Source organism: Anopheles coluzzii, chromosome 2 (genome assembly GCF_943734685.1).
Source record: "Anopheles coluzzii chromosome 2, AcolN3, whole genome shotgun sequence".
Taxonomy (NCBI): Eukaryota; Metazoa; Arthropoda; class Insecta; order Diptera; family Culicidae; genus Anopheles; species Anopheles coluzzii.
The window spans coordinates 92037455-92064928 of record NC_064670.1 but is presented as its reverse complement, the minus strand read 5'-3'; the positions used below and the strand labels follow the sequence as shown (position 1 = coordinate 92064928).

At 46.9% G+C, this 27474-nt stretch overlaps 4 protein-coding genes across 4 annotated transcripts; 3 read left to right on the top strand and 1 right to left on the bottom strand.

Annotated features, from left to right (window-relative positions):
- Positions 1 to 3578: 3578 nt before the first annotated feature.
- On the top strand, positions 3579 to 7807 carry LOC125908415 (uncharacterized). Its single transcript, XM_049611153.1, has 4 exons — positions 3579 to 4920; positions 5677 to 6282; positions 7495 to 7675; positions 7782 to 7807. Exons 1-4 carry the CDS (start codon positions 4081 to 4083, stop codon positions 7805 to 7807), a joined length of 1653 nt encoding a protein of 550 aa, XP_049467110.1. The 5' UTR covers positions 3579 to 4080.
- A 9406-nt stretch (positions 7808 to 17213) lies between these two features.
- LOC120948270 (BTB/POZ domain-containing protein 2) lies at positions 17214 to 21799 on the top strand. Its single transcript, XM_049606183.1, has 2 exons — positions 17214 to 17820; positions 18540 to 21799. Exons 1-2 carry the CDS (start codon positions 17537 to 17539, stop codon positions 19429 to 19431), a joined length of 1176 nt encoding a protein of 391 aa, XP_049462140.1. The 5' UTR covers positions 17214 to 17536; the 3' UTR covers positions 19432 to 21799.
- A 29-nt stretch (positions 21800 to 21828) lies between these two features.
- On the bottom strand, positions 21829 to 23976 carry LOC120948269 (uncharacterized). The gene is made up of 2 exons (XM_040364417.2): positions 22963 to 23976; positions 21829 to 22892 (listed from the first exon to the last, which is right to left on the bottom strand). The coding sequence occupies exons 1-2, from the start codon at positions 23735 to 23737 to the stop codon at positions 22153 to 22155; spliced, it is 1515 nt and encodes a 504-aa protein (XP_040220351.2). The 5' UTR covers positions 23738 to 23976; the 3' UTR covers positions 21829 to 22152.
- Positions 23977 to 24239: 263 nt separating this feature from the next.
- On the top strand, positions 24240 to 27313 carry LOC120948268 (uncharacterized). The gene is made up of 3 exons (XM_040364416.2): positions 24240 to 24462; positions 24666 to 25897; positions 25979 to 27313. The coding sequence occupies exons 2-3, from the start codon at positions 24691 to 24693 to the stop codon at positions 27121 to 27123; spliced, it is 2352 nt and encodes a 783-aa protein (XP_040220350.2). The 5' UTR covers positions 24240 to 24462; positions 24666 to 24690; the 3' UTR covers positions 27124 to 27313.
- The last annotated feature ends 161 nt before the right edge of the window (positions 27314 to 27474 follow it).

Here is a 27474-nt window from a genome sequence, read left to right as displayed (position 1 = left end):
ACTTAAAGAACGATGCAGTGGCATTCAGACTACAATTGGGATTCAAAACTAGAAATACGATACTGATAGGTACCAGATCTCTATTTTTTGGTTCACTGTTTTTGTGGTGCATTAGTATTTTAGTTTATTGATCATACATGTCGTTCGTGGTTGATGTCCTAAGGAGGAAACCTATAATCCCACATAATTATAGTTCAAACGTTGTCATTTATTCAACGTTTATCTATTTCGACAATATGAATGAAATTGATAGCAAATAGGTAATAACTAGGGTAGTGTAGTACATGTTGTGATGCTTTGAGGAAAACACATAATTTGCATTGAAAAGTAGGGGAAGGTAGGTAAAGACGGACACTGCGGGTAAGATGGACACTTCTCATAAATGCATGAAAAAGGTAATTTTCGTGTAATTGAACAATGTAGAATCCAAACTGAAGGTAAAACAACAGATTTGAGAAAATTTTTGGCATAATATATGCAAAATTGTTTGAATCCACGAAAAAAAGACATTTTCAATCCTGTGCACCCTTGTGAATCTAATTTGACTACTACGGATCTTAAGCTCTACATCTTATATTGTTTATATTTCCGGAAGTTTTATTACATGAACGATTTGTCATGATTGTTAAGTAAAGAACTGGCGAAAGAACGAGAATGAAATAATTAAAAAATCTTGTTTTCCGATGGTTTAAACATCCTGACACCAAAGGGGGAAAGACGGACACTTTGTCATAGGGAAAGCTGGACATCGAATTTGTTGAGTTATTTTACTTCTTATATCAATTGGTGATGAATATATTTCTTGAAACACCTTAAATGAGGGTATTTTGAAGATATAAACCATTACGCAACTAGAAAAAGTAATAAATAAGCGAGAAATGAAACACAGGTCAAGATAGCAGTCATGCGTTATGATATTACTCGCTCGACGCTGATGAGGTTCTTCACGAAATCCTATATTTTTTCACGATGGAACAAAACGCAAAAATCGATGGAAACTTAAAAGTTTCAACACTTTTTCTGATAAAACATGAGTGTGTAATGTATGCACATTTTCATGGTCGTTGCACCTATATATCCTTAGATTTTTACCATTTCCCTTAACGTGTCCGTCTTTACCTACCTTCCCCTACAATGATTGATTTTATTAATTAATTTGCTTCTTTAAGCTACAATGTAGTAATCTGCCATAGAACTTTTGGCATTTTTGCTGTAAAAAATCATTAAGTTACCGTTATGATTCAATTTCAAGACATTCGGTATGTTTTTATGGAATTTCTTCATATTCAGTCCTTGGCCATACCGCTTTTAAATTTTAAATAATTGCCCTGATGTACTAAAATAAATTAAAAATGTGTCCGACGCCTTGTAGGTCCTGATGCCACAGTAAATAAATATTTTCTGTCGATCAGTCGACTACCTGCGGCATTCTTAGCGGTTTTGTTTCAAACGGACGCAAATGTTATTTCTTTGATAATTCCTATTAATCGCGTCCTCGTGCATTAAAATTCCTCGGCATCCATTGTGAAAGTAGTTGTCAAAGTGAAGATAACAGTGTTTTAACATATTGTGCTCAAAATTTCATAAAAAAACGCATATTTAATTCTGTCCGGAATTTGAAGCAAGATGTTTTATTTTGTTTTTAATTCCAGGCATCCGAAGTAAATTGTGATTCATTGCAATTCCATACCGGAATATGCATCAAAATATCGTTGCAAATTTGTGATTTTTTGCAATGATTTCAGTAAAATTATTGGAAATCTTTTTTTGTTTCTAAAATGTAGAATGTTTGCTTCCGTAAAGTAAGTTATAAAGAGGTTTGACCGATTAAAATTAGATTAAAAAGATAACATTACATGCCAAAATGCCTAAGGTGTCCGTAATATGAAACAAAACGGTATCATACTCTAAAATTTTCAATTTTTTTTTAAAAAATCTTACGGTAGATTAATGCTGGGGTAAAATGAACCTTACAAAAGAGGCAAAACGCACCAAAGAAAAAAGGCACAACACACTATAAAATTGAGGCAATATGCATCAAAATATAGAAAATGAACTAAAACGTTGAAACGTTTCCTGTTATTTGATTTAAATAAAATGAAGCTGAAGAAATTAAGGTTTTTATTAGTCAGCATCTATGTTTTAAATTAATAAAACGCCACAAAACGTCATTCTAACTTCCTTACAAACTGGCACATTTTATCCTGATCTACTTGGTGCATTTTGTCCCCGTTCATAGTTATTTTTTATTAAAATACGACCTGCATACTTGCCGCGAAATGTTTGTGCAATTTGAAGATCTGATTTTAATCAACAGCATTATGTACCCCAGGTCAAGTCAAGAGACCATCAGTGATACAGTATATAGAAAATAATAGAAAGATTAATCAAGCAATAATCTCAGCTGCCTGAATATTTAATCAGTTAATATTGAATCTGGACTTTCCGCGCATATGTTGGGGGTATTAATTGCACAAACATGAATGATAGCATCGAACCGTCCGTCGGATTGTGCCACCAGTATTTATTTATAGCAGCATATGTGTGCTGTGGTCGAAGAATTTGTGCGTACGTCCGTGTGTTGTGTCCGTTGTACGACGTGGGCACGCGCGAAAGACGAAATGGAGCAAAAATTTGCCAGCCACATTGTTATTTTGCCAATGTCTTATTGGCGGAGTATTAACGATCATAATACGTGTTTATGGTGTTCTTTTTTTTTGTCTTACCTTTTGCTGCTTTTCTTTTTGCCCTTGGACCGATGGGGAGAGCGGGTAATATGAAGCGCATTAACAAATAATCAATTACAAAGCCGAAAATGTAAACACTAAAAAGGGTGAAAAGAATTTGGCAAACGTGCCACCAGATGTGTAGGAACCACATCCGGTCGCGAGGAAGTGTAGGCAACCCAAGACGTAATTCAGATTATTGCCAAAATATCGATTGATGGTTTTTGGGTACGTTTTTTTGTTGTTGGTGCAACATATAATCGTGATGTTGTTGGTTTAAATCTGATTTGGCGGCCAGGCATATGTAAGCCATGTGTCCGGCCAGATCACGAACATTGATATTGGACCTTCTATTAACATAAAGTTGCAAGCGTCAAACCCCAAACCTAATGCACACGAACACGTTGGAAATACATTGTTTGTAGCTTCTCGTGTGTCGTTGTTGGTTTTGGTTGAAATGATGTGAAATATAACTCCTTTTTCAGGTTGAATTTGATCCAACAATGAACGAAACAGGACGCTTTGAATGCTACCGAATATCTGCAGTATTTCAAATCATGCTTAAACGCTGCAATTAATAGTGCATTAATGCACCATTGCCGAATGTGCCCAATGCCGTGAATCGATTGCATCCTGCACGACGCCTCACGCTATCTACGCTATGAGTCATGCGGCCTAGCCGTTCACCAGCAGGTCGGAAAGCAATCAACAAAAATAATCTTATTCGTTCGCTGCAGCCGGGTTTTACCGTAGCAAAACAAAAAAAAATCGAGCCCAAAACTAAAACATTTGCATGTCTGTGCCGCACTATCGCCCGAACTAACGCCAAGACAACACAGTGCACAGTGTATCTGTTGGCACCACTGCCATCGTTCCAAAAATGTTTGACGGGCTCGGGAGTGATGGCATCACTGCTCTCATATAGGATGGCAGGGACTGGGGCATGATGGCATCACTGCCGAGGCATTGAGAAGAAAAAACGTGCGCGGCGGCTGAAAGCGATGATTACCATCAGGTAACCCGAAAGAAGAGGGGAAAGCGCCCAAAAACTAACGCGTCATCGGGGAGTTGAATCAAAAAAGGGGGATAGGAAGCACGCCTTTTTTGAGCGCTTCGTTTTGGTGCGATATGCTTGGTCTTGGACAATAAAATAAGTGAATTACCAATAAAGCAGCTGCAAAAACGTGCTTGTGTGAAAACCTTTTTTTTTTCTGTGATTCTACTCGAACATTTCTCAAAAAAGGCGTGAAAATTTCGTTTTTCACCAAACAGTGTTGAGTGCGAGAATTTCATTTCTCGATAAAAGCGTGAAAATTTAGTTTCACGAAAGCGGTGCGAACTTCATTTTGTATCGATGGATGCTAGTGGAAAAAGTGTTCGTGCTCGGAGCTCGCGTAGTTCCCGGTCGCAGTCATGGGAAATTGCAAGAGTGCAAAATAACCAGGAGCTAGAGCGACGCCTTCTAGATTTGGAGGAGAGACGGCTGAGGATGAAAATGCGGCATACCGAAGAATTGCTACGCTTGGAGGAATCTTTTGACAGCGATTCATCCTTGTCAGACAATGGAGAACGAACCTCGCAATGGGCGGAACAACAGTTGAACGCAGCACCTGATGAATGCGAAGAGGAGCCGCAGCGTAGCCGGTCGGCCGATATGGTGCAACGAGTGCCTACCAACAACCCGGCCACAGCGTCAGGACAGCAGAGTGAGTATCTGGCTCAGCCACAACGCGATGCGCAGGTCCGCGCCAGGGAACAGCAGCAACGCCTCCAGCAGGTTCCAGTCTCGGAGCGGCAGCTGTGCGAGCAGTTTATCGGCATGGATATGCAGCAGCGGGCTGTGTTGCAGCAGCAGCGGTGTGGTGCGTTCCCCGTCCAGGCGCAAGGCCCCGCGCAGGTTCCCGATACGCAGCAGCAGCGGAGTGGTGTGTACCCCGTCCAGGTGCAAGGCCCCGTGCAGGTTCCCGATTCGCAGCAGCAGCGGTGTGACGTGTACCCCGCCCAGGTGCAAGGCCCCGTGCAGGTTCCCGATTACCAGCAGCAGCGGTGTGATGTGTACCCCGTCCAGGTGCAAGGCCCCGCGCAGGTTTCCGATACGCAGCAGCAGCGGAGTGGTGTGTACCCCGTCCAGGTGCAAGGCCCCGTGCAGGTTCCCGATTACCAGCAGCAGCGGTGTGATGTGTACCCCGTCCAGGTGCAAAGCCCCGTGCAGGTTCCCGATTACCAGCAGCAGCGGTGTGATGTGTACCCCGTCCAGGTGCAAGGCCCCGTGCAGGTTTCCGATACGCAGCAGCAGCGGAGTGGTGTGTACCCCGTCCAGGTGCAAGGCCCCGTGCAGGTTCCCGATTACCAGCAGCAGCGGTGTGATGTGTACCCCGTCCAGGTGCAAGGCCCCGCGCAGGTTCCCGATACGCAGCAGCAGCGGAGTGGTGTGTACCCCGTCCAGGTGCAAGGCCCCGTGCAGGTTCCCGATTCGCAGCAGCAGCGGTGTGACGTGTACCCCGCCCAGGTGCAAGGCCCCGTGCAGGTTCCCGATTACCAGCAGCAGCGGTGTGATGTGTACCCCGTCCAGGTGCAAGGCCCCGTGCAGGTTTCCGATACGCAGCAGCAGCGGAGTGGTGTGTACCCCGTCCAGGTGCAAGGCCCCGTGCAGGTTCCCGATTACCAGCAGCAGCGGTGTGATGTGTACCCCGTCCAGGTGCAAGGCCCCGCGCAGGTTTCCGATACGCAGCAGCAGCGGAGTGGTGTGTACCCCGTCCAGGTGCAAGGCCCCGTGCAGGTTCCCGATTACCAGCAGCAGCGGTGTGATGTGTACCCCGTCCAGGTGCAAGGCCCCGTGCAGGTTCCCGATTACCAGCAGCAGCGGTGTGGCGTGTACCCCGTCCAGGTGCAAGGCCCCGTGCAGGTTCCCGATATGCAGCAGCAGCGGTGTGATGTGTACCCCGTCCAGGTGCAAGGCCCCGCGCAGGTTTCCGATACGCAGCAGCAGCGGAGTGGTGTGTACCCCGTCCAGGTGCAAGGCCCCGTGCAGGTTCCCGATTACCAGCAGCAGCGGTGTGATGTGTACCCCGTCCAGGTGCAAGGCCCCGTGCAGGTTCCCGATTACCAGCAGCAGCGGTGTGGCGTGTACCCCGTCCAGGTGCAAGGCCCCGTGCAGGTTCCCGATATGCAGCAGCAACGGAGTGGTGTGTACCCCGTCCAGGTGCAAGGCCCCGTGCAGGTTCCCGATTATCAGCAGAAGCGACGTGGTGTGTACCCCGCCCAGGTACACACCCAGGAGAATGTTCCTTTGTTGGAGGAGCATAAATGTAGCCCGTACCCCGTCCAGGTACGATGCAACGCGCAGTCGTGCGACACGTATAGGAAGGAGTCCAGTGCGTACCCCGCCCAGGTACAATTACGTGCACAAGTTCCCGGTACGGAGCAGCAAATGTATGGTGCCTACTCCAGCCAGGTACAACAGCAACCACATTTTAGAGTTGCGGATCCGGCATACCCCGTCATGCGTCCCGAACAGATGCAACCATCTTACTTGGAAGGTATTGCCCCGCAACAGGTGAGTACCGTTTGTTCTATTGTCCCTAACGCTGCACAAAATGCAGCAAGGCATGTTTGGCCGAAGAAGCTTCCAACATTTTCAGGCGATCCAGAAGAATGGCCCGTATTTATAAGAGCATACGAAGATTCCACCATAGCCTGTGGATTTACGGCAGTTGAGAATGCAATAAGACTAGAGGAGTGTTTAAGAGGTCCAGCGCGTGAGTTAATTCGCCCGAAGCTACGATTTCCTAACGCAACGGCAGCAGCAATTGAAACAATGCGCGAATTGTACGGCAAACCGCAACTGTTATTGAAGAGCCTTTTGACTAAGGTACGTAGAGCAGAAGTACCACGAGCAGATCGGCTTGATTCGTTAATACGATTTGGCTTAGTTGTGCAGGAACTATGTGACCATATCGTAGCCGCTAATATGATATCGCACTTAAACAATCCGACATTGCTTGATGAACTCGTTGAAAAGTTGCCAGCTGCTTACAAAATGGAGTGGTCAGATTTTAGTGAAAAATATGAGGAGCCAACTTTAAAGGAGTTTGGAATGTATATGAAAAAAGTAGTAGCAAAAGCAAGCAGAGTAGCTACTTTATCGACCTCAAAAGAGCATGGTCAAGTCGAAGCAAAAGTTGGTCGATATGTGAAGGAACATGTAAACGTGCATGATTTGTCGCAAGGTTTTACCACTACTAAACTGGCACCTAGAAAATGTTTTGTTTGTTCTAGTACCGAACACGTCGTGCGCGGATGCCACGAATTCACTGAATCGTCACCAATACAACGCCTTCAAACCATCGAACGTTTGAAACTTTGTCGTAAATGTTTAAGCAATCACTCGATAGAGCAATGCAAGTCGCGGTACCGATGTTATGTTAATGGTTGCAACAAAGATGATCACCACACTTTACTTCATCAGGTTGTTGTGCCACAAGCCGTAATACAGTTTCACGAAAAGAACAAACCCGCCAAGTCGACATTGTTCAAAGTTGTACCCGTAACCTTGTACAACGGCGATAAGCAACTAGAAACATTGGCATTCATTGATGAAGGTTCGTCACTGACGTTAGTCGAGTCCTCTGTAGCACAAAAACTTGGAGCTGACGGAATTACAGAACCGCTCCAATTAGCATGGACTTCAGATGTAACTCGAACCGAACCGACATCTCAGCGCATAAATCTGAAGATATCTGCACAAGGCGTTGACACCAAATTTCAGCTTGTAGGAGCGCGAACAGTACAAAGCTTAAAGCTGCCCGTGCAGGGTCTAGATCCTTGCTTGATAAGCAAGTATGAGCATCTCCGAGATATTCCGGTACTGAATTATGGCCCTGCTGAACCTAAGGTGCTCATTGGTATACAGAACATCAACCTAATAGCCCCTATCGAGAGTCGAATAGGTGAGTCTGGAGAACCTATAGCGGTGCGAAGCGTGTTAGGATGGTCGGTGTATGGTCCTTGTGACAACCAGCTTGAGACAAGACATTTTCTCGCACATCACTATAGCGTTGCTGAACAAAACTGCAGCTTAATCAGTGACCAAAAACTTATGGAATTGAAACGAAAACGGATTATTCTTGAAGAGACAGCAGCTCAAACCGATTTCATACCTGACCCAACGGATCAGGCCAGAACTAAAGGAATATTGAAACAAACCACTGATCACGAAGGAAAGAGATTTGATACCGGCATGAAGTGGAAGTTTGAAGTCATAGATGACATTTTGTATTTCATTGAATTGTATAAAAATGCGGAACCCAATAGCGATAGAAAGTGGTTCAACGACGGTCTAGAAGAACTATGTAAAATTGCTCAAACACTAACAGCCAAAACCTACTTGTTTGGTGTATGGGAGAGATTAGTTAGAAATGTCCTAGAAGCTATAACTAACCTTCATTACGAACGTAAACTGAGAGGTGGAACTTGCATTACTGAACTAGCAGAAGCACAGAATTTAATCAACTCACGATCGCTAACGTATCTACCTCAAAGTACTTTTACCAGTCGAGCTCTCACGCCGAATATTGTCCTAGTAGGAAGCTCTTCTGGAAGCCAAGATATGGCAACGATGCCCATGGAATTAGGTAACGCCTTGCGAAACAGACATCACCCAACACAGCTTCAGGCGAATGAATTATGGAAGCTGTGGCAACAGGAATATTTTCCTACCCTGACTAGAAGAACAAAATGGTTCAACGAAAGTAAACCTGTGGCCGAGGGAGACTTGAGGTATGTTGCTAATGGTCAGCGCAGAACTTGGATAAGAGGACGTATCCAGGAGGTCTTCAAAGGAAAAGACGGAAGAATTCGTAGTGCTACTGTGCAGAAAGCAAAGCGCAGCACACCCAAAAGACCAGTGCATAAGTTGGCAGTGATGGAGGTGTAGTGAAGCCTGCTGACCACATAGGATTGGAACAGCAGGTTGCACGGGCTGGGGTATGTTGGCACCACTGCCATCGTTCCAAAAATGTTTGACGGGCTCGGGAGTGATGGCATCACTGCTCTCATATAGGATGGCAGGGACTGGGGCATGATGGCATCACTGCCGAGGCATTGAGAAGAAAAAACGTGCGCGGCGGCTGAAAGCGATGATTACCATCAGGTAACCCGAAAGAAGAGGGGAAAGCGCCCAAAAACTAACGCGTCATCGGGGAGTTGAATCAAAAAAGGGGGATAGGAAGCACGCCTTTTTTGAGCGCTTCGTTTTGGTGCGATATGCTTGGTCTTGGACAATAAAATAAGTGAATTACCAATAAAGCAGCTGCAAAAACGTGCTTGTGTGAAAACCTTTTTTTTTCTGTGATTCTACTCGAACAGTATCATCAATGCACTATGCACATTTGTCCAGGCTCAGAACGAAGACGAGCGGCAGCTTGCGGTGGGGCCCTTACCTTGACACAAAACGGCAGTATTTTTAGACACATTTCCACACGGACTCACGGAGGAACACGGATCATGGATGATGAGCCGTCCAGACGAGCGGCGCGCAACTGCAGCTCTGCGCGCACTCAAAGCGCAAAACCAATGAGGCGCACACGGCAAATTGAACCATCGGTTGAACTGTGGGGCAGAGATAGCAGTGAGGGGATTTCCTTGTCTTGTTATTATTTTAATTGCCCTTAGTATTACGCTCAATCATATTTAAATATGCTACGGCAGTCGAAGGTCATTGTGGCGCGCGGACTGTACATTGGAAGGGCGATGGTGCATAATAGCACAAGTGCATACAGCAAACATCTGGAGTTTCTCCTACTCTGAGACCTTGTTTTCAAGACAGACAGGCCAGGATTAAAAGGAAATATAATGCCTTCTAGGTAGAGTGCATTTGAACCATATCAGAAAAACGAATCGGAAATCAAACAAAGATGTCTCTCCAACTAATCCTGTGCCGATTTGGTTAGACGATCCTTAGACGAGTATACGAGCCGTGAAAAATCAACAATAACAACTGTACCAGAATGACTTGTTCTAATTTCCTGTCGTCAAATTCGACCTGGGTTTCTGCAACACCGCTGCACTTCCGGCGGGCGGAAGCGTTTAGCGTCAGACAGCGTGTCGGAAGAGGACATCGCCGGTTGTAGCTGGTGGTAGCTTCTTGAAGCACCTGCTGCCTGGCGATTAAAGCCGTCTGCCCTTGGTGTGTGTGTGTGTGTGTGCTTTTTTTCCGTCTCGGTTCTAAACACTTGTGTTCCTGCGTTTCTACCTAACCAAACGGTTGCCAAATCCTTCAATACTGGCAGAGGCCATGATATTGAACTTGCACCGGTGCACCAACAATAGGGTAAATCGTAAACACACCACCGATGCTAATCGATGCGCACTGGAGCGTGAACCTAACAAGTGTTTGAATGCGGAGCATGCACGAAGATTGGACAGTGCAACGTTCTTTCCATGTGTGGGATTGTTTTTCAAATTCCTCTATGGGTTATGAATAAATAGAAAAATGTCCAATTAAACCTGGTTTATTTTTCTGCTGCTTTATGTAGGTCATTTGAATTCCATTTCCAGTCGGGTTTAGCCGACTTCTTCGTCATCTGAAACAAGTCAAACCAAATATTGAATTTATTTTTAACTTCCCTCTCTCCGTACAAGGCGGCAAAATGAATAATATTTCATCTCATAATGGAACACTGTTTTCATGCTCGTCACAAAACCGGAAGCAAACCCTCTGTTGTGCCCAAAGGCCCTTTGACGGCTGCGTCGATAATGCGCGCCGCCGACGAGGTCCAGCACCCGCGCTCAATCGATCCGCGAAGCCGTTGCGCATCTTGTTAACACAATTGGCGCTACTTAGCACCTTTCCTACCTACCTACCCACCGTTGTGGAATGATTGTGCTCTGCCGTGGTCGGCTGCTCCACTGAATGCACCTGCGTGAAGTTTGTGCTGCAGTCGCGACAACACGCACGCACGGCCCAGAACTGTTCTGCGCCCCAGTGTACGGCGTAAAGAAACAAACGCACACACAACACACACACTCAAAGACACTTTCGTGACGGCATTCTAATGGCATGCTGGGAGTGTTGCACTCGAATTTAACAACCCGGGAGCAGCTGCGGAGCACTATAATAAAACCGCCACAAGCATGAATCACATTCGTACGTTGGAGGGGAAGGGAGGAGGAATGCCATTTAATTTGGAAGTCCACGACCCACCCAAACTTGGCAAACTGCTCGGTTTTTGTGTGTCCCATCAATTTGATGGACCTATGGCACAATTAATGTATCCCCTGGGAAGGGGAGTTTGGATTCTTTGCTTGCTGCTGCAGAAAGTAAGAGTTTGCTGTATACGACCCGATAATAGCTGGCAAAGGGAGAAGACAAATGTGCCAACTGACACATTGGATGGGACCCAAGCAGTGACTTCCTCCAAATACATGCGGGCTGCAATTTTCCTATTTTCCCTTTTGACGTACCAGCATTTCTGTTTGGATGGGAAAGGATGCATCAATATTAAACGAGAACTAGCTGCTGCTAGTAGTGCTATGTTGAATGTTGAGAGAAAAAGGTTAAGAATTGCGATAGGAAGGGGTTGAAATGTCTAGCAGTAGATCATCGTTTGGATTATGTTTGTGTAACTTAAGACTGAATCAAGTTCTCAGACTCAAACTAATAGGCATCTAAAGATATTTATCTAAAAGACTTATTTTGAAATGTATTGTAAGTGAGTTCATCATTTTCATAAACACTTTGAAGTCGATAAACCCTTTGAATTTTTTGCCGATGCGCACTGTACTAGCGATGGGTAAAGTTGGAAAAAATCCGGAGTCGACTCCGATAATTTCGGAACCGACTCCAGAAGGCAGGTCCGCCTAGCATTATCCGGAGTCGTTCGGAAACTTCCGGAATCAAAAGGAGTCATCCGGAGTCGTCTGGAGTTGTTCGTAGTTGTCAGGAGTGGTTGGTAGTCGGAGTCATCCGGAGTCGTCTGGAGTCGTTCGTAATCGTTCGGAGTCATCCGGAGTCGTTCGGAGTCGTCCGGAATCGGCCTTTGACTGATCACTCCGACTAACTCCGATCCCAGTTGACTCCGTTCGACTATAGATGCCATTCCGAATGACTCCATCTCCGGTCAACTTCGGCGGACTCCGGAAGACTTCGGACGATTCCGGAGTCCTCCGGACGACTCCGGGCTACTCCTGACGATTCTGACTCCGCGCAGAACTAGCAGCTCGGATTTTGCCAGAGTCGTAATCGGACTAACAATAGCCGAAGTCGGATAGGAATCGTAGGTGCGCTCAAAAGAGCACATCACTACACTTAACCTCACTAGGAACTAATTAGAACACATTAATAACACAACCACAAAAGTGTGGAACAGCTATGATTTTGTAACTCCGTAACACATTCTTCAAATTCCACAACTCCCCAAAAATGGTGGTTCTATTGGCAACTGCCAAATATAGACAAAATTAAACCGGAAGTATGTGTGTGAGCCGTGGTGACGCTCTGTGGTGCATTATTGTATAACAGTTGGTTGGCCTTTTGTATGGTTTTTGTGGAGCGTTGTTTGATCTTTATTTAGATAGCAGGTGAACTTGAGTCAAACTTGTGATGTGTATAAACACACACACACACACACAGTCAGTGAAGACAAGCAACAAAACCACATGACTTGCACGAGGGAATTGGGGGGGGGGGGGGGGGGCGGACGGTACAGTGCGTTGTGTAGGTGGCGATCGTAAGAAGGTATGTTTGTTGACAATTTGTTAAAAATGGTTAGCTTTAAAGAGTGAAAACAAACATAAACAAATACACACGGATCGGGCAGGTGAAGGTCTGTTACCGTGTTTTCCTTTGGCATCTCTGGCTAGAATCAGTGTTTGTAACAAGCGAGGGCGCGAAGAATGTGAAATGGGTTTGGCACCATGTGCGATACTTGCCTCTACAGTGCTGTGAGGAAGTTCTAACCGTTTTACAGTATTGAGGTCCAGTTCAGTTGCGTTCAGTGCTTTTTTGCTTCTCCGTAATAATCACTGTCTACATCGACATCGACGTGATCGTTTCGCGATCGATGACTCATAGTTTAAGAAACCTTCTTACATGGAAGTTCAGTAAAACGAGCTGAGATTATAACGAGTTCATATCAAAGGAATATTCACCCCATGCTAATAGCACTATGTATCATGTAGATTAGCGTCACCCCCACTGGCAGTAACTATAAAATCACCCACAATTCGTTAGGGGAAGCGTGTCTATATAATGATTGCCCGACACATTTGCTAAGTTGAATCATTAAAACTCTATAAACCGTAAAACGGCAGCACTACAGTGGCAACTTCTGAGGGGCAGCAAATAACAACGCATTTGGATTGTTTTTCCCTCTTTTTCACTCCACTTCACAACGTCCGATTCTTGGTCAATGCGTCTGGTGGCTGCTGCTGGTAAGTGTTAACCGGTTTGCATCATAATTTACGACCTCCTCACACATATGACACAGTGATATGCTGCTACTGCTGTTTATTTTAGGGCCGTTTGCTCGCATCAAACTACTAACATTGCACGCCTCCCGCCAAAGCAAGCGACCCCCGGGGTCAAGAAAGGAATCGAAAGCAAAATCTTTACCCGTTTGCCAACTCTGTTAGCAGGCATCGGAGGTTTTTCTCTGTTTTGTTTTTGGATTATAAGATTGCCAATAAATGGAAATAATAAACAAACAAAGGAATGCAATCACTTCACATTGAATGTTGTGCAATTTAACGGCGTGCAAATGTTGTTAAAATTCACTCCATTCGCACTCTGTAACACGTTGTGGGTTGTAGTGAGTAATGTGTACTTAGTGTGTACGTGCCCGGAAAGGTTTTGCACTGCTTACATGAGAGTTTGGTACGCGTTTGATGAGATAAAATCACGTTTTGTGCACGTTTCTGCAATCGAAGTGCGGAAAGGGCGAGAGCCATTCCTCGTGCCCTAAGAAGCTCTCTTCTGGTCGAGAAATCGATTGCAAAGATGGTACACTATAATGTTTTCGTTTCATCCTCTACTATCAGGGGGACACGTCCTCATCTCACGCCTATCAAGCAAGCAAAAGAGTGTCTACGTCATACATGTGCGAACGTTGATTGGAAGGAAGAAAACTATACATTGCGTTACCGTCCATCTAAGTCGTGTTACGAACTACCAACGTTTCCCTTATCATCCAGCTGCTTATTATTGCCATTTCATCCCCGCCTATCGACAATTGAATTACACCGGATAGTACACGTGTAGTACACGTTAATTCGTTGTTCAACACATTAGCCCAAAACCCGGCTTTACAATCGGTTATAAATAGATGGATTACAGCACTGAAATGGCACTGTACCTGGTATGCTGATAAACAGCCCGTAATCGACTACCGAAAAGTGTTGACGGTTGTAAATTGGCGTGTAAAATAATGCGGGCAATAAAACGGTGTAAGCCAGCCATCCGCGAGAGCCGATTTCTTCGTCTGTGTAGCGTGTGGGAAACCTTACAGATTTGCACACACACACACACACACATACTCGGTAGCATTTAGGGTTCAACTGATTTGAAAACCCAGGCGTAGGTACACTCCTATCTCGGTTTAAATCAATCATACGTTAATACGATACGAAGGGCTTTTTAAAAAGTGAAACGATTTATTCTTACGTGCTAGTCTAGTGCAAAGCTCTAATTGGGAAGGAGTGGTGATAAGTTTAGTACGATAAATTGCGTACCTTTACCACATGGACTCTAATTATCATAAGGCTTACCATTAGTTTAGGACCTTTTTCAGCAGAAGTAGTACATTAATGTATGAACCCCATTTTATGTTTCGAGATTTAGATTTAAACTAATTTGATAATTGAACATTCACTCTTTGTATATCGTTGTTTAGCGGGTAACGCTTTTCGACACGAACGAATACGAATCTTACGATCCTGAACTCGCATGGTTGGTATGATTTGCATTTTTCGCACAATTCAAGTTCAAATCCCATCAGGGAGAAAATGAATAATCAGATTAATTAAATGTCTTTTCCTTTTTGCCAAACTAAACGTTGAAAACTTGAAACTTATTCGCTGAAAGTTCCCTTAAAACGCGGGCATGATCGCGTGATGATCACGTTTCCAACATACTTCAACTCAATTTTACTACATCCCAAACCACTGCCAAGTTGCACAAATTTGAATCTTGAGTAATATTGAATGATTATAATCCTGCAGTGTTGGGGGCTTAGTTAAGCTTCTTCTTCTTTGGCATCACAACTGTTGTCGGTCAAGGCCTGCCGTTACCCACTAATAGCCTGGCTTTCAATGAGTTATTGATAACCTTTAGCAGGATATTTAAGGTCTTACATGTATGTGGGCACGGTTTATTCGGGGCTTGAACCCACGACGGAAATGTTGTTAAGTCGTGCGAGTTGACGACTGAACGACAAGACCGACCTAAGTTAGTTAAGGTAGTTAAGCTTAACAAACTCTATTATATTAACACTAACAACAATGTCCACTTTTTGCGATCGTGCTACTACCTCTGGCGCAAAATAATAAGAGTTTCGATCAATTACGCAGATAAAGCAATGTTGACCGACACCCCAGAGCGTTATGCCCCCCACGCTTCCCTTATCAATGTTACGCGTGCTGAGAAGAAAGACTCGGACTGACGGAGCCAAATGTGTTTGAAAGAAGAAAGCGTCATCACCACCATCCCTTATTCTAACGCGCCTCACAGTTCTTCTTTGTAAGTTATCATCCCGCGGCTCTCAACCTGTCCCAACCCCAGAACAAGCGCGTCCCAAAAATATGCGCGCAATCTGTTCTCACACATCGATGCTGCCGACCGTTGATCATATGTGTGTGTGTGTGCTTAAAGTCGGGCGACCAATGTCTCCACCAAATCTCGCCTGCAGTTACGCGCGTGACGCTACGCCCGTCTACTTCTCGAGATGGCCCTCATGGGGGGGTGGAAGGTCTTTAATTACCACCATCTGGCTGGCAGCCCGGAAAATACGGTACCGGAGTACACAAACAGAGGCGACAAACAGCCAACACACACCCTGTGTGCACGTCGGAAGCCTCCGTATATTGCTTTTGCGCGCCTTTGTCAATGGTGTTGCGGCCGGTGCGACTCTCCCTTCTCCCCTCGCTCTTGCTTACTGCCAATTTGCATAACGATAAGAAGTTAATCAAAATCGTAGGACAAACCCCGCTACAGACCGGGCCGGGAAGGTGTGGGTGGTGGTTGCTTGGTGTGGACGGGCAAGGAACTGTTTAAATTGGTGGACGTGCTTTTAATTTGGCTGCTCTGAAGTGGCCGCCGCCGTGGGGAAGTGGTAGAAGCGGCATGGAGAGGAGTCTTCGGTTTTGGGTTATCGTTGTACAAATGAAGCGAGGGCGTTGAATCGATACGGGGACGATGGTAGAGCGTTCAAAATTCAGAAAACCTGGATGTGGAAGAGTACGTACTTTTTTCATTCTAAATTATCTAAATTCTACGGAAAATTCAATTCCATTCGGTTTACCAAGAACTCTTCATGATGAGAACCTTCCTCAGAAAACCTCCCAATCGATGATAGTAACGTCGTCATCATCCCATCGAAGTACATTCCCACAGTGATTCATCCGTTTTGCGTGTTTCGCCTTAATCTCCCAATACCAACCTATCTCTGTGTGTTATCCTGCTTCTATTACGCCGTAAAGAAAACCCACCTCATCAGTGAGAGTACTAGTCATCAATGAAACCTTTATTTTATTATTTGTTATCAAACACCAACAACCGTCCTTGATAGTTTTATAGATCATCCAAAAATCGATTTCCGTTGGTAGCGATGTTTAGGCGTGTCGCCTGATAAGGTTTCCCGAGCATTTCTCCCAACGTGGAAGAGTCACGTGACGATGATTACCTTTCGCTGTGTTAAAGCACTTACAGAACGACAAAAAAGTACGCCCCATTTACGGGGCTGTGTCCACTTGACAGAGGTTTTAAGATCTAGTGTGGTGTTTGTATATAAATAGAATGTATTAGTCATCATCTAAAGCGCGCTCGAAAGCGACTCAACTAAAATCGGTTAAAAACACGAAGAAGAGGAAGCAATCTGTGGCATAAAAAATGCACCACAAGGTGTAACGCCACAATGTGCAGAGCAGCAGACAGTGATGCAGGCGTCCAAACAATCCTCCCAACCAAAACACCCCGTTCGAACAGTATCTCTCCTACCGGGCGGTTTCCCGATAAACAATCAAAGAATCGGCTTATCAGTGGGGTCGTACGCGGTCCTCCCTTTTACGTACCACCCCTCCCTCTCGACCGTTAGCTGCCGTCTTGATGTAATCTTTATCTCAATCTCTCTCGCTCACACACACACACACACAGAAACACACCCATGGCTGCGAAATCATTGAATTAATTTGCCAGTTTTTTTCCTCTTTCTACACAGGGTTTCAGCGGATATAATACACACACATCGCACACATCGTAACGTGTACCGTGCGACAGCCAAACACATCGAGTGCCGTCACCCGCTTACGAACCCTTTACAGCCGAGATCGGGCTAGCACGAGCGAATCTCAGTTCACTAGCGAGCGCACTGCCGTGCAGAAAGGGCAACGCACCAGAGACACGCTGCTGAATCACACTGCTGCCCTCCCGTTCGCCGCAGGAATGTAGTGTGCGCTTCTGTCCGCTTTGGCGTGTCGCATCAAGTTCTGTGCAGTTATTGAAACCTGGAAGAGACCAACCACATAAACACTACCAGAGCAACCAGAGTGTAAACCCTCAGACAGAATATCACCACGAACAACAGCAGTAGGCCGTAACCATGGTGCAGCCGTTTAACAACCACAGCGAAGCGAATGGAGGAGGAGACCGGCCACGGAACGGGCCACTGCCGACGGCTCCACCGCTGGATGCGCCGGCCAACGATGGCCAGTTAGTGGAGTTTCTGGTGCTCGGCAACAAGGAAAACTATGCGGTGCACGCGGATCGGAAAGCCATCCTTGACTCGAACACCGGGCTGGCGCAGATGCTGACCGGGGGCGGTGCCGGCGACAGCAAGCACGTTGTGCGCGGCGTCGATCGTGACAATTTCGTAACATTCGTACGGTAAGTGGGTGGAGAGAGGGTTTCTGATTAGAGAAGGGAGCTTAAGTGTGTGACGCTGCCTGTTGCGGAAGGTTAGTGTAGGATATTGCAAGAACATTGAAAAGAACGTAATAATGCAATGCATGGATTTTCAAAAGTGCCGACCATAGACGGCGGAATGATTTGGTTTTGAACCACCACGTGCATAAATTAGACATGTGCGCCAATATTGCCAGATGCGTTTCTCCATCGATGTGTCCACGCAATCGCCATAAATTAGTGGACCCAGGAATACAGAAACATTTTACACTTGTGTCGGTAGACGGTTGTGAAACAACAAGAAGTTCCGAGTTCCTTCCGATCAATATCAATCTTATCTTACTAGTCGCGGTGAAATAGCTTTCGATGTTTATTCGTTGTTTTAGCTTGGCTTGCGCGCCGGAGGTTCTGTACAGCTTTGTGTAGTCTTGTGTGTTGGTGAGCTGAGCTGAACGTGAGTGAGTCACTTCGGCATGGTTATATGGGAAGGTTCGGTGCGTTATCAATAAGTGTTGTACCGGCGCTAAAAAGTGCAACAGGCCAAACGTGCGAGCCGATTACAAGATGCACCCATAGCGACGTTTGACGGGAAGAAGACGCTAAAGAGTGTATGATAGATCGAAGCTTTTCGTGCGCATTTTAGTCCCCATGATATCTAATCCCCTGTGTACGTTTTTGTTTTATTTTTCTTTGTTCCATAGTTATCTCGAAACCAAGTTCATCAAATTCGACTCGCCGACGCACACGCTCGAGATGCTCGAGCTGGCCACCCGCTACCAGTGCCGGCAGCTGGAGATCCACTGCGTGAAGGAGCTCGACAACAACCTGCACGTCGATCATGTGCTGGAAGTGTACCGCGCGCTCTGGTTCTACAACTCGATCGCAACCCCGAAAGCCCCACCGAAAGAGCCGAAGCGGCGGTCCCGCTGTCCCCGGGCCCAAAAGGGTACCGCCGGCCAAAGTGGTCCGCTCACGCCGGAAGAATACTTTGCCGCCCTGCTCGCCAACTGCCTGCAGCTGATCGACATGCACGCGGAGGAGGTGTTCGGGCAGGAGGCGATGCTGACGCTGCGCTTCCCCGAGCTGGAAATGATCGTGAAGCGGGACGCGCTGCAGCTGTCCTCCGAGACGGTGCTGGTGGATCTGCTCTCCCGCTGGAGCCTGGAGGACTGCAAGCGCAAGCACGTGGACCCGACGACCGAGAACCGGCGGCGTGCGCTCGGGGCACTCTGTTACGCGCCGCGCTATCTCACCATGACGCGGCGCGAGTTCGATGCCGCCCGCGAACGCATCGAGCTGCTCGATCCGGCCGAATCGCAGCTCGTCGGCGACATACTGACCAGCGGAATGCGCCGATCGGCCTCGAATCTCACCCCGGAGCAGCAGGCACTGGTCGCCCGGTTCCGTGCGCCCCGGCCCGACTTCCCGCTGCTGCCTGTGCCGCTCAGTGCCCGCAGCCAGCCGCGCAACTATCCGAAGAAGATGCGCAAGGCGGCTGAGGAAGCCGAACGGGCGCGGGACGGCCCGAAGAAGGGTTGCTGCAACCGGCTGCTGCTGAACTGCTGCTCCGTGTTTGCCTGCATCTTTGACTAGCGCTGCTGCCTGTAGGTGGACGGGTCGTGCGACGAACACGGGAAGTGTGATGGGAGGTAATATGATGGAATGTAAAAGGGATGGGTTGATCCGCTTTCCTTTGGCGGGGGAGGGCAAGTATACGGCAACAGTTTGTTGATTTGTTTGCAAAAAAACAGAGCGTGCAGGTCGATAGATTCCCTCTTCCCGTTCAATTCGTGCTGTGTGCGAATACGACTGACCCACCGGCCAAAGACCAACACACCCCCAAAAAACACTCAAAACTCCTTGTGCGAAGCCTCCCCCTTACCCTACAGCGGCATGTGCGTGGTTGCAGTGACCTCTAGTATAACCGGAACATAGCTTTGAGCTTTTTCCTCTGCGAAACGAAATCTCCGACACGCGAAAAAAAAAGGACGCGCAAAACCTGCGCAAAACAGGAAACCGATCGACATGACACACGCTTAGAAGGTTTATCCGCGTATTACCTTACAATTTTTCTATTTTTGTTTTTTTTTTGTTAACTTTCTCATTTCACTGCTCTTTATGTTCACTCGTCCACTGTTTTGGATGTAAATCATATCCTACCATATACGTACATTCGTTCGTTCGTGATTCGTTGGTAAAGTGTGAAATAACCGCGTATAGTTCGTTAGCCGTTAGTTAGCGTGTAAGCTGCGCAATGTTATAAGAAGATAAGATCAATACTGAGGCAGGCTTCTCATACGTTTACGTTATTAAGTAATAGCGGCAGTAGAGAGGACGCCACTAACTATAATTAATGTTGAATTGCACTATGTAATTGCACTGTCCTATGAGGAGAGAGCAAGAGAGAGAGAGATGATAGCAAGCTGGTTATGTTGTAGCTTTTATTTAAATTTGTTATCGTAAAACGACGCAAGCTAATGGAAGCGAGAGAGAGAAAAACCGGATACAACAGGACTCGTTATCGAAACCAACAGCATTATTTTGGCAATGGCAAAAGACTTAGAGTATGCCAGCGAGGCGGTAGTGTGCCCGACACTCTGTATGCAATTGTGCAAGCTCCTCCAAAAACTCACACAAGTGCCATTCTATGCTGTGGGGTGGTGGTACATCTTACAGCACATAAGGCACCCTCCTCCTCTCGGTATTATTGGCTGCTTTAACAAATAACTCACAATGATTTGCTCACTTCACCCATCCGCACCACGCTCTTCGTGACTGTGATGAAGTGAGTGAGCGTGATGTGTTATCAAACCATAGAAAACAAACGCGTTGTATCCATTATATCACACTTGTTCGATTAGAAAATGCTATTCTATATGATGTGCCGCTGTAGTATGTTGCATTCTATATCGTTAGGCAAATTGTTTGATACTCTGTGCAGGCAGTGAACATATAATATTCCCCCCTCTCTATACTAGATCCATACGTTTATCATTCGTTACAGCTGAAGATGCCTCTAACTATGTTGCCTGCATAGTTTTCTTAAGCAACAACAAGAAAACCCAGGGCCACAACATGTTTAAAGCTATTACCATTTCCGTTCGCGATCGACAGACAAAACATGCCAATGGTTTCTATTCAAAAAGGGCAAAAGGGAATCGTCCTTTTAGAAACTCCCTCCGATGTGTTATGCTTAATGCAATCATGCAGATTTTAATAATTGAATTTTGAGCTAAGAAATAGATAAAAGCTGAAAGATAGTTTATTTGCGAGCAAACACACTCTCACACACACACAATCATGTGCTAGGAAAATAGTGTTGTACGTTATTTTGTTTTTTTGTATAATGCTATGAAATCATTTAATGGAAATCTTTTCTAAAAAGGTGTGTTATTAATCGAAATTAGCTTTGGTGTGTGAAAAGAACCCCACAACAGGACGCCTCAAATAACCCACACACACCGTACCTGTGAGATATCTGGCGTGAAACGAAAGAGAGTGGGTATGTAGTAGCTAAAAGTGAAAGTAAATGTGATTTGATAAAAAAAGAAAAGAAAATCGAACCAAAAAGATACAAGCAGAAGGTAAATGTTATGCGCTACGCGCCCTTATCTGATGGAATGATAGTTTTAAAAAACGCATAAATCGTTTAGATGAAATTTTAACGATTTTAAAACCTGTTTAACCCTATCCCAATTCGGTTGGTATGTTTACTTTTTCTATGCATGTTACGTTTTTCCTATTATCTCTTGTTTAGCGTCCTGTTAAGGACCTATTTTTTGTTGCTATAACAAGCTTATCGTGCGTACAAAGAATACATACAACAAAAAAAAAAACACCTTCCCCTTTAGCGAGTGTAGCAAAAAGCGCTGGCAACAACGTTGTGCAGGGAGGATAACCTTTTCTAGTGACTGATAGAATCTTTTCTTTTGTCGATAGCATGAAATAATAAATGGGGTATTTTAAACCAAAAAAAAAAAACAAGCTCACTTTCACAATATTTCGGTTTCTTTTTATTCGTAATACGGCCGTGGAATGCTGTTTTCCGACCACAAAAGGTTCGCCACAGACGTATTTCTTTCTCCTTCAGGCAATCGTTCAGTCTATGTGTCAAATGTTAAAAATGCTAATCACTAACAAACAACTCAGGTAAATGAAACAATGCAATTAATTAACCTATTTGAAATATAAGAAAAAAAACCGTCAAGCACGGCTACTGGGAGGAACAGGAGGCTAATAATAATAATAATAGTAATAGTAATTATAATAATAATCGTAAATTTCGTAGGTGTGAAGTAGCAAAGTAGCAAGTCCCTAAGGTCGTCTTAATTTGGCTTGGAGCGTTGGTTCGCGCAACGATTTCGGTGCTGCCCTTCGTCGCGGACGGCTCGAATCAGTCGACAGGACGGACATGTTCTCGGTCGACGAGCACGGATCACCCATCGACGAGCCATCGTATGCATTGCTCCAGTCGCTGCAGTCATGCTCCTTCATCGGACCGGTTGGTTTCGCGCGACGCGCTGGTTGCTGCCGCTCGAGCGCCTTTACGTTGCGCTCGGTAAGTGGTTGCAATACCACGACCGGATTCATCGCCGTAAGTAGATCGGGCTCACTGATGGCCTTTGAGGGTCGTCCCCGCCCTCGACCACGTGAGCGTCCACGTCCGCGCCCACCACGTAGTGCGAGCGGTGGGTCAGCCATGTTCGTAGCTTCGATGACCGAATTCTTCGCTACCGGTGTGCTGCAGCTAGCGCCAAATTCGGCCGGATTGAAGACCGTCAGTTCCTCCTCTGCCTCCCCCTGGCTGCTTACACTGCTGTTCTTGGAGTGGTCGTCTTGCTCATTGATCGTTCGGGAAGGATGCCTTTTCGACAGCACAGATTCACTGATCGCTTTTTTGAGCAGCGCCGGCGGAGACTTCCCTTGACGGGTGCTTTCAGTTGGAAGTGCAGACGGCATTTCCTCATCCTCATCCTTATCGGACAGCATTCCTTCATCCTCATCCTTATCGATCGCCAACGGGGAAAGATTCCGCAGTGTGTCACTCAGTTGTTCTAAAATGGAAAAAAAACAAGTTAGCGATTTTCTTTTGACCTTGAGAAAGGAATGAAAAACAACATTTACCGTCCACATCCATCTGGCTTGCGGCACCAATAGACTGCAAATCGGTTATGTTGTCCTGTATGTTGGCATAGATCTGTCGCCGGCTGTTTTGGCTGCTTCGGGACAGCTTAAACGCCCGTTCCCGGTCGATCGATTCGAACGATTCATCAAAGCTGGCGTTTTTCGAGGCTCGCTTCAATCTTTGTACCAGCGGACTATCAACCACCTTCACCAAACCACCCCCACTGGACCGACTTTCGCGGGAAAGAATGGATGTGCAGGTTTCATCTGGAGTGTCACCACCACCGGCAGCACCACTTTTCTCATGTTGCTTCACGCTAGCCTCTGCTTCTGCTATGTTTGTCGAGTCTTCCTCGCTCTTCTCGATCGCCTCTTCGTCGGATTCATTCCCTTCCGGAATGGAATGTTCGTTTACGTACGGTGGAATTTCGAGCCGGCGTTGTTCGTACACCCGGTGCGCCCGTGGCGTGTACTCCTTCATCAACCGTTCGGCCTCCTCGTGGGGGCGGTTGATGCGCTCGAATACGATGCTGGTTTGTTCCTGCACCGACAGGACCACTTTTGTGACCAGCTGCATCTGATCCTTTAGCTTTCGTACCATATCCCGGAGCGCTTTATTCTCCTGACGCTCACGAAGCAGCATTTCGTTGGTGTAATTAAAGCGCTCTTCGTGCAGCCTCAACTCTTGCCGTTTCTTTTGATTTTCACTTGCTAGCTGCTGGTTAATTATTTTGTACGCTGTCAACATTTTGGTTGTGTCCGCTACTTGATCCATTTTGTAACAACATGCACCCGATTGTGATCGTTCGTTGTTGGATTTGCTCGTATCCTCGCGCGTTGTTGTTACCGAAACGTTGTTGTGCTTTGGAGGAAAACGGTACGAGACGATGCTCCAGCAAACACAGACGTTGTCTTCAAAATCGTTTAAACGTCAAACCGTTCCCGACCCAACAGCAAGCCGGGCTTGGACCGAACGCAACGCTGGACGTGTTTGGACATGTTTGAACTCGTTTCGTGGCATGTTTTCCTGATAAGCAGCTTTAATTCTCACAAATTATGCTGTTGCAGATATTTGTGGTGGTTAAGAAATATTTTAAAACAAATTTTGTCTTCTTTTTCCAAAGACAAACCAAAAATGCCCGTTAACACCAACCCAACTCTGAAACCCGCTACCATAGCCAACGCGTTCAAGGCCGTCCGCAAACGTCAATCTGTCAATGTGCTCGGGCAGCATGTTTTTGTTCGCAGGAAAAAAACAACCGCAATACCGCAACACTCTGGATGGTGAAGTCGATGTGAGATTGTGCCAATACTACACAGAGAAGTAAAAAAAACCCCAACACAAGCACGCTCTGTTGAGATTTTGCTGTGCCAGCAATATATCTCAACGATCGAATAAACACATTGACCGTCCAGCGACGCGCGTTTCGTTTCCGGTTAACCCTTTTCGACCATTCCCCTCGGTCCGTACTAAAACACACCCGCGATCGCGCACACGAGGTAAGTGTACACAGAAAAAAATACGAGCGCATGTATGGATACGCGCGCGTGACTGCTGCTGCTGCTGCTGCAGGCGCGCGCGATATCGTGATTCATCATGTACATTCGCTTGCCTCAGCACAAAGCACCATCTTCGATGGGCTATGGATTGTTATTTTTCCTCTTCTTCCTTCCACACCCCACGACGCTTCGCACTCTTCCAGCGTCGCAGGGTAGCCGCCGCGTCCAATGTTGCAGCCGGGGGTAGAGTGTGCTGTCGAACAAAGCGGCAGCGACGGGATGAAACAAGCTCAGCTCAGTAATCCCTCTACCGCCGCTGGTGATGGCGACAGTCTTGGCGATGGCGTTGGCAGGATAGCATTAAAAACCAAAAAAGAGTTACGTCGAGAGCGCAAAAAACGCAAACTCCTCGGACTGTCCGCGCTGATGATGCTCAACGAGCAGGACGGCATCGGAAGCAGTAGAAACAGCAGTAGAGCCACACAGCCGAACGTTGCTGGTGACGTCGACGACGACGACGACGAAGGCAACAGTGATCAGCTCACGTCTGAATCGAACAACAACAAGCTGCAGAACGGTGCCGACGATCGGTTGAAGCAAATTTTGGCCAACAATCATACCGCGTACGCCATCGGTGACGAGGAGGAAGCGCCCACCGTCAGTGCGAAACGGCGACGGGAAGAGTGCAGTAGTAACGGTGCAGCTGCGGAGAACGATAACGCTGCTACAGCGGTCAAGTGCAAAACACTTGCTAGCGGGGCAGATAAAGCAGCAGCAGCAGCAACGGGCCCACTCAACAACGATACCGAGTACCGCGCCCTCAAGGCGTACGTCAACCAGAAGAAAAGCATGCGCTACGTGCCGCGCGTCCTGCTAAAGCCAATCGGGCAGAATGCGCTGCTCGATCGGAACGAGAAAAAGGAGGATCGTATCCCTCTGCTCCTGGACGACATTCAGGCCCTGCTGATGCACACGTTGCTGCGCACGGATTCGCCCCTGGCACCGCGCTGGGTATCGATCGATAAGAACACGAAGCTCACGCACACGACCGTACTGATCGTGGAGGGATTCTCGTGCGAAGATTACGTCACCTACCGGGAGCACATGCCGAACTGTGCGGACACCATCTTTGGGCCTCAGCTAACGCTGCAGGTAGTATTTCCGAGCACGAAGATACTGGAGGAGGTGGCCTGTGTGCCGCTGAGCGATACGCACAAGGACGTGCTGGTCGCGGAGTACGGTTCGCTGGAGGCGGCCATGCGTATGTGCAAAGACCAGATGCTGGTGCGCAAGAGCGTCTTCCGGAACATTGGATCGCCCCGGCAATCGCCCAGCAGTGATGTCGATCTGCCGGAGAGTGACAAATTTCCGCGCACCCTGCTGCTGCTGTCGCCGATACAGATGATCAACGAAGGTTACCCCATGCCGTTGGCCGGTAGGTTGTCGCCGACCTGAGCTGCATCGTCTCGTTGGCATGATAATAATGTCCCATTCTTTTCTCTTTCCCAACCGACAGGTACACTGGAAAACAAGTACAAACACTACGTAACTACGAGCGATTCGTACAAACCGGTCAATCCGCGGTCGCCCATGTTCGGCATCGATTGTGAGATGTGTGGCGCAATTGGCGGCAAGTCGGTGCTGACGCGCGTGTCCATCGTGGACGAGCAGCAAAAGGTCATCTACAACAAGTTTGTAAAGCCGCGCGAAAAGATCATCGACTACCGTACCAAATTCTCCGGCATTACCGCCTCGATGCTGCGCGACGTTCGCACCACGCTGGCCGATGTGCAGCGCGAGCTGCGGGAACTGTTGCCGCCGGACGCGATAATGGTGGGCCACTCGCTCAACAGCGATCTGCTGGCGATGCAGCTGCTGCACCCGTACGTGATCGATACGAGCATCATCTACAACGTGACCGGCAATCCGATGCACAAGCAGAAGCTGAAGATATTGACGAAGAAATTCCTCGACCAGGAAATTCAGTGCAGCACCGGTGGGCACGATTCGATCGAAGATTGTGCGGCCAGTTTGAAGCTGGTGCAGCTGAAGCTGGCCAACAGCATCTACTTTGGCGACCAGTGGCTCGAGGATCGGCGCATGTACCACAGCTTCCGGTCCGGGACGGGCCGGAACGGTATCGCGCAGCCGGACGAGTCGAGCGAACTGACGGGTGCATCGCAGCAGTCACAGATCACGACGACCTTGTTTTCGCACGCTAAAAAACGCAACAAACGTTCGTGTATCGTCACGAACGCCAAGGAGGAGCTGCGCACGTTCGAGCAGTACTTCGGGGGCACGATAGGGAAAGCGGCCTCAGCTGAGCAGCAGTGGCTATCGTTCCGCAAAACGTCATCACCGACGGAAACGATCCGCCAGACGGCGAGCAATTGTCTGCAGTATGATTTTAATCTCGCTTACGTCCGGCTGCCAAACGCCGCGGACGGCGCGGAAGCGAAGAGGCAGCCGACAGCGGTGGTGCAGCCGGACAATAAACAAGCGCTCGCGAAATCGATCGACGGCTGGGTGGACGAGCTGCACACTGCACTATCGCTGAACGGGTTGCTGGTGGTGATGTTTGTAGGATCGAACGTGCACGGATCGGGACGGAACAATCGCATTGGCGTTGCTATGGTGCAAACGAAGAAACCGCCGAAATGATCGACGATGCTTTCAGCGTAGCCTGTACAGCAATATTTGGTCGATATGAGGGCGCATTTGATGTTTCATATAAAGAATTATGCAAAGATATGGGATTTATTAAGCAAGGTACTCTAAGCACATGATAATGTTGAGTAAGAATAAAGTCACTCTGTTATGGAAGTTCAACGTGAACTTTCGATTAAATGAAGTTTAAAGTGTAGAGTACTAAAGTAAAATACAGTGATATTTTACTGGCAAGTTTCTAAAGGTTAATTTTACTGGCAAGGTTAACTGTTGAAATAGCGGAAGTAAAGGTATGCCACACAAAAAGGGGATCTTCATTTTACACAAGAGTGTTTTTGCATTCTT